General features: G+C 44.5%; 1 protein-coding gene across 1 annotated transcript in view; it reads left to right on the top strand.

Moving 5' to 3' along the window:
- The window catches only part of LTF (lactotransferrin), a 28,695-nt gene extending 17,963 nt beyond the window's left edge, over positions 1 to 10,732 (top strand). The window contains exons 13-17 of the mRNA XM_061196637.1: positions 1,136 to 1,277; positions 5,264 to 5,331; positions 7,357 to 7,541; positions 8,657 to 8,846; positions 10,528 to 10,732. Of these exons, the coding sequence (XP_061052620.1) occupies positions 1,136 to 1,277; positions 5,264 to 5,331; positions 7,357 to 7,541; positions 8,657 to 8,846; positions 10,528 to 10,625 (683 nt within the window). The 3' untranslated portion in view covers positions 10,626 to 10,732. The remainder of the gene's footprint in view (positions 1 to 1,135; positions 1,278 to 5,263; positions 5,332 to 7,356; positions 7,542 to 8,656; positions 8,847 to 10,527) is intronic.
- The last annotated feature ends 2,110 nt before the right edge of the window (positions 10,733 to 12,842 follow it).

Here is a 12,842-nt window from a genome sequence, read left to right as displayed (position 1 = left end):
GCATTTTGAATGGGTCTGCGATCCCGGCTTGGCGGGCTCTAGTGTGGCTCTGTTCCTCACTAGCAGTGCACACTGGTGTCGCTCTCTGTGACCCCACGGCAGCCTCCAGGCTGTGGGCAAGCTGCCAGGACCACAGTGGGACACTCCCAGCCCTAGCCCGAGCTTGGCATGTGGCGCGGTTCTTCCAGTGGCAGGGGCTGCACGAGTCTGATAATGGGTGCTACTTGCTCGTCGGGGCAGGGCTTTCTTGTCACCTTTATTTCCTCTCTCATTAATCCGTATTAATCCATGTTAACTCCTTAATGTGGGTTTAAATCACGTGGTGGGTTGGTTCATATTAGGTTCAGCTGCAAGGACAGAAAACCCCCAGTAGAAGTGATTAGAAGTTTATTTCTCTCCCACGTGAGTGAAGTCCAGAGGTGGATTGTCCAGAGCTGGCAGGACGACCACATGGTGTCAGGGGCCCAGGTTTCAAACATCTGGCTATTCTGAAACATATGTGGCTTCCGTGCTCAAGGTCGCTCATGGCCCATGTCACATCTGGGGGTCCAGTCCCCACTTCTGCATTCCATGTGCAGAATGAAGGAAGGGAAGTAGAAGGGGCAAAACACATGTGCCAACTGTCTTTTAAGGATGTCAAGACACTGGCACCCAACACTCCTGCTCATATTTCACTGGCAATACTTAGCCATGTGGCTTACTAGCCACAGAGTAAGGCTTGTCTCTGTTCTAAGGGACCAGGTGCCCAGGTAAAAAGCAGGGTTCCTATTACTGAGGAAAAGGGGAAATCAGATCCTGGAGTGGACATTTTGCAGCTTCTGCTGAGATGGCCATCAGGTTCATCAAGTTGAGTCCCCAGCTCGAGGCTGTGATGATGGGACCCTTTGTACAATTACACACTCTCTTCCCCAGCCCCAATCAGGTTTCCTGTCTCAAGTACCTACAGTCTCAAGTTTTTCTGAACCTTGATGGCGCCCGGGTTGGTGGTAACATGTTACTGTGTGTTATAATGACTGTGTTCTATCTGCCTTGGTCAATATGATGAATGGAAACCAAGCCACATCACCTGTTAGGTAAAGACCGCTTATCTTGACTCAGGTAGGAAGAGCTGACTCCCCATGCTTCTTCTCTGCAGATGAATTCTTTGATAAAAGCTGTGCCCCTGGGGCTGACCCGAGATCCAGTCTCTGTGCACTGTGTGTTGGCGATGACCAGAACGTGGACAAGTGTGTGCCCAACAGTAAGGAGAGGTACTATGGCTACACCGGGGCTTTCAGGTGAGTGCTGTGGGCAGGCTTCACCAGGACGGGGCCTTGTTCCTCATCCTCGAGCATCTTGGCACTGCATTTCTAAGGGGCCCAACGTGGCCCATCACAGCAGAGCCAAGGGGCAGCCTGGGGATCTGCTGATGGGCGGGCTGGGGAGGGCTCCTCCCATCGCGCCCACCACCCCAAGAGTGGGGACTGGCCCTGGGGCTGTCTGACCTCAGCTCTGCTGGTCTCCCCCTTGTGGCCTGGAGCCAAGGTCAACCTCAGTGGGCCTCAATGTCCTCATCCTCAGCATCAGATGGGGAGAGGTTGTGGTATCAGTCCTTTCTGCAATTCAGTTTTATGGGGAAGAATTCTCTTTCTCACAGGCACTACCCTCTACCCCAACCTAGGTCATTGTTATGTTTCACGTTTTACTTTTCTCTTTGATTTTGGCCTTAGAAATGGCAAAATAGCACAGTGTTATTCTCCACTAGTGAAAAATAAACCAAAAAATAAGTTTTCAGAATTCACCAATTATAAACACTTAGTAAATCACAGTATCTTTCCACAGTCTTCATTTTATAATCCAGATGTTACTTCTCAGTGGTACAATTAGGAGTTTGAAGGGCAGAGTTTTCCCCCATCCGTTTTTCTGTATTCTCCAAGAATATATTTCACCACCAGGTGGCGTCATGTATCTGAGAATGACTGCCCAAACTGGTCTTTGAATTTTTTAATGTAAATTCAGTAGCCTTCTCTCCAGTGATGGGATGATATAAAAGTAGCTTTTGCTATACTCTGAGTGACTTATAAAAAAGAAATTTCGTGAATGTACAAAAATATCTTTAAGGGGCTAAAGTTTTGCAAATGGAAGAGTTGTGATGTGATTCTACTCAGAAATATTGAATAGACAACATGTCTGATAAAAAACCATGTGGTTTTCTTTTTCAAACCTATGGTAAGGTATTATTTCACTGGAAACACCTACACTTTCGTATTCCTATTTATACTAGAAGGAAATGCTTTGTCTTTTGCTCAAATCGAAAGCTGGAACCAGAACCATATTTATCTCTATGTTTCTAACTAACATCCTTATATATTGCTGGTTCTTGATTTTTGAATGTCAGCTATTTTCTGCTGACTTTCCATTATGAAAGAAGAAGATCTAGCCTCTCATACTGCTTCTGTGCTTCTTCCACCCATAACCACAAACTTCACCTCCTTTTAGTATCCAACAAGAGTATGACATATTTAGTGCTTACTTTATTATGAATATGTAAATTTTAGTCTCATATTAAATATGTGACATAATAAGATTATATTTCCCTTATTGAACAGAGTTTTTGTTTACTCTGGAGTTGATCAGTGTCTTTTTAAAATTTGCTTAATTTTCTGTACTTCTTTTAAAAAATCACTCATTCATCCCCAAACCTTCTACTAGTAGCATAAATCTAGCAATCCATGCACAAACAGACTGGATTCTGTCCCAGGTTCATCATTTACCTGGGAATGTTGCACCTGAAGATCTCCACCCTCCTCCCCAGTCTGGATTGGTCCTCTCGAGGCCCCCTACATATCTGTGGTCTGGGGATTCCCCTTAAGCATCATTCTGGGATTTTTCATTGTCTTACTTCCTCTTAAATGACCTGTTTCCTGGATCCCACATCTTTAGTTTTCTTGGTTTTGTTGCAGCAGAACACATGTTCTTGAGAAAGGGTGAATAGGAGTTCTGTTTTTTGAGTATTTACATGTCTAAAAACATATTTAGTCTACCCTTGAAGTGATTTATAGTTTGGCTGGGTAACTAAGTGCAGGCTGGAAAACAATTTCCCTAGGAATTTTGACAGGATTTGCATATCTGGGAAATGGGAGCATTAACTGTTTTGACCAACTGTCCCACTAAAAACAAGCAAAAATGTTGGGTTAAGTACACACACACACACACGTGTGTGCACACACACCGACACACGTGCACGCACACACACCCGTGTTCTTAAGAGCATTGAATAACTGACAAAGTGACAAGGGATTATTAGACTAAAATCTAAGGGGAATAGGAATTCAGAGACCTAGGTGGAGACACTTTGTCCTGAGGGTAGCTATTCTGACAAACTTGAACTCAGAGGTTACATACACCTTTAAGGTAGGAGTGAACCAGAAGTAACTTCCATCCCACTCCCAGGAGGCTTCAGGTTGCCTGGATGCTGAGGAAAACAGGGAGGAAAATACATGCCATCCCTGAAAACTTGAAACCATGGGCCAGCTCTTGCATGGATTTGCAGCTCCAACTTGTGTCCCTTAGGATGGTCCAGAAATTCTCAACTCATAATTTTTTAAAAAGTGGTCCCAGACTAGCAGTCCCTTTAGGAATCTGTCTGGAAGACAGCATCTTCAGTTTAAGCCTCACAGACTGCTGAGAAATACTCTATCAGTAACAATGAGCAGGACACAGTAAAAAGTAATTATAACAATGTGAAACAAACACACAGGGGAAATGTTGCCAGAAGCAAAAAACAGCAGAATAAACAGGTTAGTATTTTTAAAAAGGAATAAATAGAACTTCTAGAAAGGAAAAAAATTACAGCAACTGAAGTTTGCTATATAATTGACCAGTTTAACAGATTAAACATAGCTAAAAAGAGAAGTAGCGATGTGGAAAATATGTGAAAAAAAATTATGCAGAATGTAACATAGAAAGACAGAAAATCGAGCAAATTCAGAAATTTAAAAGCATTAATCCATTGTCTTCTAAAGCTAGAGTTTCTGTTGAGAAATCTGGTACCATTTTTCGATCCCTGATTCTTTGTATATGACATTTTTTCTTCTTGAAAAGAATTTTTTTTTTTGAGTTTTCAACAATTTATTTTTGGCTTCCTAATTCTGAGAGAGAAGCTTTAGAAGGCTCATGAGGTGTCTTAGACAAACAGGTCTACACAAAGAATATTTTGTGAAGAGTAAATAAATCAGACACATATGTTTTATATTTCTCTCTAAATTTACAGAGATTTAACTATGAATGAAAAATACTCTTTAGGAAAAAATGAGTTTTGTGTTTCATCCAATGTAAAATGCTTTGAAAACTATTTTTGTGAAAAGTTTTTGATTTAAAGAAATAAAATAAAAAATAGTTCTAAAAATTATTTTTAAATCTCCCTCCAGTGTTCTGAAACTTCACAATGGTATTGCTTCAGTGGGTCTTCTTTTAATTCATCGGATTGGGCATATATATTTACACTGCACGTATATAGGCTCTATCTAGTCCTGCTGTTCTCAGCTACTTTCAGTGGTGCCTAGTACTTCTAATTGTTGAGTCTTTCTGGAGTTCTGCCGTGCACATCAGCTTTCTCCTGGGCGCCCCCCACTTCCAACTTATGTCACAGCTTTCTTTGCTCTTTTGGATCAATTACTGCTCACCCATTTGATCTCTACTTCCAAACGTTGCCATTATTATCTTCTCTCTTTCCCTCTTGCCTTCCTCTGGCTCATAGATATATGGCTTTTAAAAAAAATCTCATTCATGTCATTTTATTGGAATTTTAGAAGGAGGGAAGGTACCCATATATCTTCAATCTACCATTTTAAACTCTAAGTTCCTGGAAATATTTGTCTTTATCTTTTCTATGTTTACTTCCATGTTTCCGTTTTTGGAATGTGTATTATGAATATTTATGAAAGCTCTAATAGTTTTTCTTCTCTGGCAATGTTTTTTTTTTTTTGGCTGTGCTGGGTCTTCATTGCTGCACGCGGGCTTTCTCTAGTTGCGGCAGGCGGGGGCTACTCTTCGTTGCGGTGCACGGGCTTCTCATTGCGGTGGCTTCTCTTGCTGCGGAGCACGGGCTTTAGGCGCGCAGGCTCAGTAGTTGTGGCTCACAGGCTTAGTTGCTCCGCGGCACATGGGATCTTCCCGGACCAGGGCTCAAACCCATGTCCCCTGCATTGGCAGGCAGATTCTGCACCACTGCGCCACCAGGGAAGCTCCTCTGGCAATGTTTTTATTCTCTGAAACGTTTTAGGTGCCTGGCTGAGGACGCTGGGGATGTTGCATTTGTGAAAGATGTCACTGTCTTGGAGAATACTAACGGTAGGTAAAGATGTTTCCCTTTCCCCTTCAAAGAAGAATCTTTGCCATCATGACACAGATTACTATTCAGATTTGCAATTGGGAAATATTATAACCTTTTCCAGACTTGGATCAAATTAATTCTAAAATACTTTACCTCAGTATGCAACATAGTAACATCTATAGGTGTCACATTGATTTTGAAACCAAATTTCCTCTCTCCCTCTCTCTTTCTCCCTCTGTCACACACACACACACACACACACACACACACACACACACACACACACACACACACACACACACACACACACCCCAGCCATACTGAGGGGCAACTATCTCCCTGGCTTTGTCTAGTCAGCCACAGAAGCATACCATCTTCCTGTCTCAGCCTATCGGAAACTGAATGTGGATGATATATGAAAAAAAAATTTGGACATATGCAGGTTAAATTTCCCCTTTTAAACAAGGAAGTAGGAGCCTTCATTCAGCCCATGTGAGCCCTCAGTGTGGAAACTCCTTGGGGAGTTAATGAGGACAAAATCATAGGCAGATGCAGATGATAGAAGGTAAAATCCCCCAGCCAATAGAGGAATAGTCACTCTCTCTTCTGACCTCTGGTGAAAATACTAATTACCAAGGTTAAGACTCCCAGCGGTGTGCTGCCTTCCAAACCGCACCTCTCTCCTTACCCGCTGCACTTAGCCCTCCACCCCCCCGCAGAGGACTTGCCACTTCCCCCCTCAAAGGGGCTGCTTCCACTTTCTGCCTCTTCCCTTCAGTGACAGCCACAGCCAGAGCCACTCCTCCAAGTCCCCGGGGAGAGCGATAGAGGCCAGACATGTAAATCTGGGGTGATCTCAGTATCGAATGGACAAAGCCAAGAGAATGCAGGAGGTCTTTTCTTGAGGGGACAGGGCAAAAGGAGAGAAGCAGCCACCTGACCACGAAAGCTACATTTGCACACACACAGGCATACCTGTGTACAATTACATTTCGAATTCAGGAACCATGAATCTAAGTGATCTCCAGGGATCAGATGGGTGTCAAATTTAGTTTTAAGCTTCTCTGGGATTTCACAACTGTATTTTATCGGAATTGACTGAAAGCATATTTGATAAACCCATAGATGTTCCTATCCTTCCTCTGGTTACACTAAGAGCATTGGAATACGAAAGGAAGCAATTTCTTCTTCTTCTTTTCTTTTTTTAAAAATACTTATTTATTTAATTTATTTATTTGGCTGAGCCAGTTCTTAGTTGCGGCACTTGGGATCTTCGTTGCGGCATGCAGGATCTAGCTCCCCGACCAGGGATCGAACCCGGGCCCCCTGCCTTGGGAGCTGGTAGTCTTACCCACTGGACCACCAGGGAAGTCCCAACAATTTCTTCTTGGACACAAGCCAGCACTTCTTTTTCTGGAACTCACTGGAAAATATGGCATACATGGAGGGTTTTCTTTTAAAGAAATGTAACAGCTTTATGGAGATACAATTTACATACTCCAAAATCCACCCATTCAGAGTGCAGATTCAATGGGATTCAGTGATCTCCAGCACATTCAAAGTTGTGCAGCTGCCAACAGAATCCAATTCTAGAACATTCACAAAACCCCTTAAAGAAACCCTGCACCTATTATCAGTCCCTTCCCCACTCCCCCAGAGCTGGCAACCATCAATTCACTTTCTGTCTCCATAGATTTGCGTATTCAGGACATTTCACATAAATGGAATCCTATGATATGTGATCTTTTGTGACTGGCTTCTTTTATTTAGCGCAATGTTTTCAAGGTTCATCCACGTTGCAGCGTGTGTCAGAACTTGACTCCTTTTTATTGCTGAGTAATACTCCATCGTGAGGATATAGCACTAATGCTTGATATGTTTGAAGTTTGTGTATCTTGTGGAGCTTTATTTGCTCTTCTTCACATCACTGCAACCCCAGTGTGTGTATTTCAAGAGGCCGGTGGATGGTCACAGCCACCCGGAAAGGATGCTTTGACTCAGAGGGGCAGCCGTGGCTGATGCTACCTTCTTTATATCTCCAGGAGAGAACACTGCAGGCTGGGCTAGGAAATTGGATCGGGAGGACTTTAGGTTGCTGTGTCTTGATGGCACCAGGAAGCCTGTGACTGAGGCTCAGAGCTGCTACCTGGCTGTGGCCCCAAATCATGCCGTGGTATCTCGGAGCGATAAGGCAGCACACGTGGAACAGGTGCTGCTCCTCCAACAGGTATGGGTCACCAGGGCCTCCTGCAGGGGCTCCTGTTAGGTGGGGCAATCACAGAGCTCAGGGAATCCACCCATCCCCAGCCTTTCTGTCCTGTCCCTCTGCTTGAAGCTGGTGATGAGAGTATTTGCTCCATGCTGGGGGGCTGCCCTGAGTCTCATGGCCCTGGATGTGTGCTCAGTGCCTGGCTGGGAGATGCTTTCTCTCCTTGAGCCTCCTGTTGTTCTTCAGGCAGATGAGGGAGGCGACTGAGCCTTCCTCCCATAGCCAGGTAGAGAGTGGTTTACTCTGCTGATGTTTCCAGAGCCCGGGCCAACTGGGGATGTTCTAGACAGGGCCCCTGCATTTGTAATCTCTAAAAACAACAAACCCAGAACTTGTATAGAGTTAAGGCTATCCACGTGAAGTGGTTTGAAGGAAATCCTATGATTTCCTTGAAGTCTGGGATTCTCTATTAGGACATCTAGCTCTGTATTAAAATGGCATGTTTCTAGATGTGCGTTAAAGACAGTGGCCCTAGAATGTAAAAATAGGCACAATAACTAGCATTTATGGAGCCCCCACTGTGCACACTCACGGGTGCTGGTAAGAGGTCTGCTGCCATGCAGGTGCTTGGTTCTTGCAGCTCACCTCCGTGGGAGCCCTGGGCATGGAGGAGGAACCATAGCCAAGGGAGGCTGAGTGACCTGCCCAAGGCAATGACCGGGTCTGTGGCAGAGAGGATTTCCAATGCAGTCTGCCTCTCCGGGAGAGCTGGCCTATTAGAATGCTAGAGGTGATTACTTTGGCGGTGGATCTCAAAATCCTCAGCTGTCACCTAGTCACACATAAGAGGTTCTAATGGAAGAGGCCACAGATTAAAAAGAAAGGCAAGATGGTGGGAGGTGAGATCAGAAGTGGTGAGGGGCCTGGGCACTGGGCTGGGGTGTGGAGCAGGGGGACATGGGGCAGGGGAAGACTTAGCCAGGACAGTGGAGTGATTCCAGAACTTAGCTCCTTTTGCCCCACTGTTTTCCTGTGGCTGATCCTGTGCAGAAGAAATGCCCTTGGCCTTCCTGAATCCATAACCTCTCCTGTTTTCCTCCACTGCTCTCTTACTGTCTGCCCTTTTGACACAGGCTCAGTTTGGGAAAAATGGAAAAGACTGCCCGGGCAAGTTTTGCTTGTTCCAGTCTGAAACCAAAAACCTTCTGTTCAATGACAACACTGAGTGTCTGGCCAAACTCGGAGGCAAAACAACATATGAAAAATATTTGGGACCAGAGTATGTCACGGCCATTGCTAACCTGAAAAAATGCTCAACCTCCCGTAAGTGGAACATAGGTAGCATCACTGGGAAACCACCACAGGTGAAGGTCAAGGTTGGAGGGCCAAACATTCTAGGGATGAAGCGGGTATAAAAACGTTAAGGCAATACAATGTCTCTATACTTTGGGAAATTACACTCTCACTGATGAGGTGAAAGAATTAGAGAATAAAATAAAACAGTAGTAATATGCTAAATTTTTATAATGCTGATAGCGATTGTAAATATATGTATGTATGTATATACATACACACAAAGGTATACATATATACATATATATTGAGAAATGACAAATTCTGGTTTCTAGGCAGTTACCGTAAGTACTAACCGTAGAGAATACAAATTCTCAAAAAACATTTTAGCTAGGAAAATGTATTGACAATAATTTAATTCTTTAAAAACATTTAGAAGACATAGCAGTGTTGTAAGCCTCCAGGCAATGATTCTTGAGTTTTGGCAAGTTTTGCCTCCTCTGTGCACTGGTGTCATCTGGGTTCCTATTCCTGGTCCCTCACCAGGGGAGTTGGAGGCATTGGTGGGTGTTGTGTGGTGGTCCAGGGGTTGGGGAAGGGCTGAGAATCTCTATATCAGTGGTTCTCAACCGGGGATGATTTTGCCCCTGAGGCATTTGGCAATGCCGGGAGGTATTTTTTTTTTTTTTTTTTTTTTTTTTAATTTATTTTTGGCTGTGTTGGGTCTTCATTTCTGTGCAAGGACTTTCTCTAGTTGCGGCAAGCGGGGGCCACTCTTCATCGCGGTGCGCGGGCCTTTCACTATCGTGGCCTCTTTTGTTGCGGAGCACAGGCTCCAGACGCGCAGGCTCAGTAGTTGTGGCTCACGGGCCTAGTTGCTCCGCGGCATGTGGGATCTTCCCAGACCAGGGCTCAAACCCGTGTCCCCTACATTAGCAGGCAGATTCTCAACCACTGCGGCCGGGAGGTATTTTTAATTCTCATGATATAGGGGTGCTCTTGGCATCTGTGCTACTAAACAGAGCACAGAACAGCCTTCGCAACAAAGAATTCCCCAGCCCCAAATGTCAAGCGTGCCAAGGTTGAGAAACCCTGCTATTGCCACAGACATCTCAGGGAATTGTGATGCAGGTGGATCTAGGGCTACACTTAGAAATTGCACTGCAGGGCTACTCTTGTGAGCAGCCCACTCAGGATTGCACAGATGGTACACCCCTAGAGGGCAGGGCTTATCTGTCTGTGTTGAATCCCCAGCACTTAACACAGAGGCTCACACAAAGCCAGTGCTCAGGAGGGATTCATGGATGAATGAGTGAATGAGTAGGTGGATGTTACTGCAAGCAGATTTGCATGAAGATGATCAATTGCTCACATTCCAGAACAAATTCGAGGACCATCAATACCTTGTGAACTTGAGAGTGTGACAGCTGATTCACCTGGAGACAAGTGGGTGGCAGCTGTGTCATTCAGGCCAGAGCAGGGAATCTCACAGCTTGATAAGGACCAGAGCTTTTGTGTGCTCCTTTGGGTCCTGTAGCTCTTAGCAGGACGGACAGTGGGGAAATGTGGGGATGGCAAGCCTTGACCTACAGTGGTGGGAGAAGGGCAGAGGAAAGTCTGTTTTAGTGTCCTCTTTGATTGATGTATTGATTCAAAAAAAAAAAAAAAAAGGAATCAGTTTCTGAATCTCCTGCTTTGCTGTGTCCCACAGCGCTTCTGGAAGCCTGCGCCTTCCTGACGAGGTCAAACCCGAAAAGAAGCTGCCCCGCCTCCCCGGGGGCCTCAGCCCCTCCCTGCTTCCAGCCCTGATCCTTCCTCTGCCTTCCTGAGGGCGGATTTTGCCAAGCTCATCAGTTTTCACAGATCCCTGCTATCATCTTAACAAGAAATAAAATTAGAAATGCTGTTGATTTTCATTCCCTATAAAGTGCCATTCATCTTTTCTAGAATTTCGTACTGAAATCATGTGTCTGACCAAACACCTGCCCAGTGGAACCTTTCCTTCCCTGTATTCCCGGTCCCACTCCCACTCTTTCCGGCAGTTTTGGGCTTAGTGCCTGATGGTCTGGAGTCTAAGGTCAGGCCAAGCAACTCTTTTCCTCAAGGACACCTGTTGGTCCCTCATATAGTTGTCTCTCTGTGTGTGTGTGTGTGTGTGTGTGTGTGTGTGTGTTTGAGTGTGTATGTGCATGTGTGTGTGTGTGTTTCTAAGGCGGGGGAAGGAATAGAGAGTAGGAATCAAGGGATTAGTGGAAGAAGCTGGGTATCAAGAAGATTTATGAGTATTTGCTATTTTAAGTAAATAGCATCAGGTGTAGTAAAAGTACAAATACAGACATAGGAAAATGTGGAATACAGTGGGCCCTCCATGTCCATGGGTTACACATCCTTGAATTCAATCAACTGAGGATTGAAAATATTTGAAAACAAATTACAGAAAGTTCCAGAAAGCAAAACTTGAATTTGCAATTTACATTGTATTAGGTATGATAAGTAGTCCAGAGATGATTTAAGATATATGGGAGGACATGCATAGATTATATGCAAATACTACACCATTTTATATAAGGGACTGGAGCATCCTTGGATTTTGGCATCCACAGGGTGTCCTGGAACCAATCCCTGCAAATACTGAGGTACAGGGGACAACTGTACATCTATCCCTTGGCCTTATTGGCCCTCAACCTCCGGTTAACCTCTGGTCACCAGTTTATTCCCACTTTTCTCAGCCAAGCTCTTTAAAGCGTGGTCAAAGAGGGCTGCCTTCACTTCAGCAAATCAGGTGGGTGTTTGGGTCATTCTCTCTTCACCCCACTGTAGTTTGATTCTAACCTGTTCACTCCCTTGAAGCGGTTCTGGAATAGGTCAGCCCCACCTTCCCTAATGGCCAAGCTTAGTAGGGTTCACATCTCTTTTCCCTGAGCCCCTTACTATCTCTGATCCTGTGGACATGTGCTCCTTGAAGTTCTGTTTCCTCAGGTTCCATGCTGCTCCTCCTTCCTTTTTCTGCCTTTTTGAAGGTCCATGCTTTGTCCTTTAAGTGTGTTCCCCATAGTTTTCTTCTCCAGAGTTTCAATTCTGACCCACTCTCTTGATGCCAGGGAAGGGAATTAAGAGAGAACCAAATGGCTGGGTTTTAGCTGCTAATGCACAGACTCTTCCCACCAGTAAACAGGGCCCATTGGGGTCCTACCTTAGATTAGTAACTCTTCCCTGAGAAAGGATCATTTTCCTGTTTTTAGTATTTCCAATGGCTCATTGGACTCAACAGGCAAACCTGCATCAACCAGGGTGAATCTTCCCTTTCAAAGGCAGAGAGCAGAGAAGAATGGCCAGCATTGACCAGCATCAATGAGATAGGCAGGCATGGCACAGGGAGATCAGCTCAGTGCTTTGTGACCATCTAGAGGATGCAAGAGGGAGGGGATATGGGGATATATGTATACGTATAGCTGATTCACTTTGTTATACAGCAGAAACTAACACAACACTGTAAAGCAGTTATACTCCAATAAAGATGTTTTAAAAAAATGAGATAGGCAGTTCTGCTGCTGCCTGCAGAAGCCTCTGAAATCTGTCAGGAAAGAAAGATCGGGATATTAATTACGGTCCCATAATCCTAGAATGAAAACTCCCTTTTTTGCTACTTTGAATTATGGCCCAGATATGTAGTCCAGCCTCACTAGTAAACTAGAAGTTTACTGAGGGAGCAACATTTGATGGTGTAGCCATATTAGTCATAATACCAGCAAGATAAAACATAATATTTGAACTGTATAAACCTTCTTGTATAAATAAGATACTTAGGTGAAATTAAAGGCCCATGAAATCCCCTTTTCTGGCTGAAATAAAAATTTCAAAATCTAACATCACTGTATCCATTAACTCATGCTAAGTTATGTCAATGTCTTACACAACAAAGGTTTGTTTCTGTCTCACGTTCATACCTGTCATGGGTCATCAGTGGCTCTGTTGTTCATCTCTTTATTCTGAGACCCAGGCTGAACCAGCAGCCCCTGCCTGGGG

This window comes from Eubalaena glacialis, chromosome 7 (genome assembly GCF_028564815.1).
Source record: "Eubalaena glacialis isolate mEubGla1 chromosome 7, mEubGla1.1.hap2.+ XY, whole genome shotgun sequence".
NCBI classification, from domain to species: domain Eukaryota; kingdom Metazoa; phylum Chordata; class Mammalia; order Artiodactyla; family Balaenidae; genus Eubalaena; species Eubalaena glacialis.
This window is presented reverse-complemented; position numbering and strand designations above follow the sequence as displayed.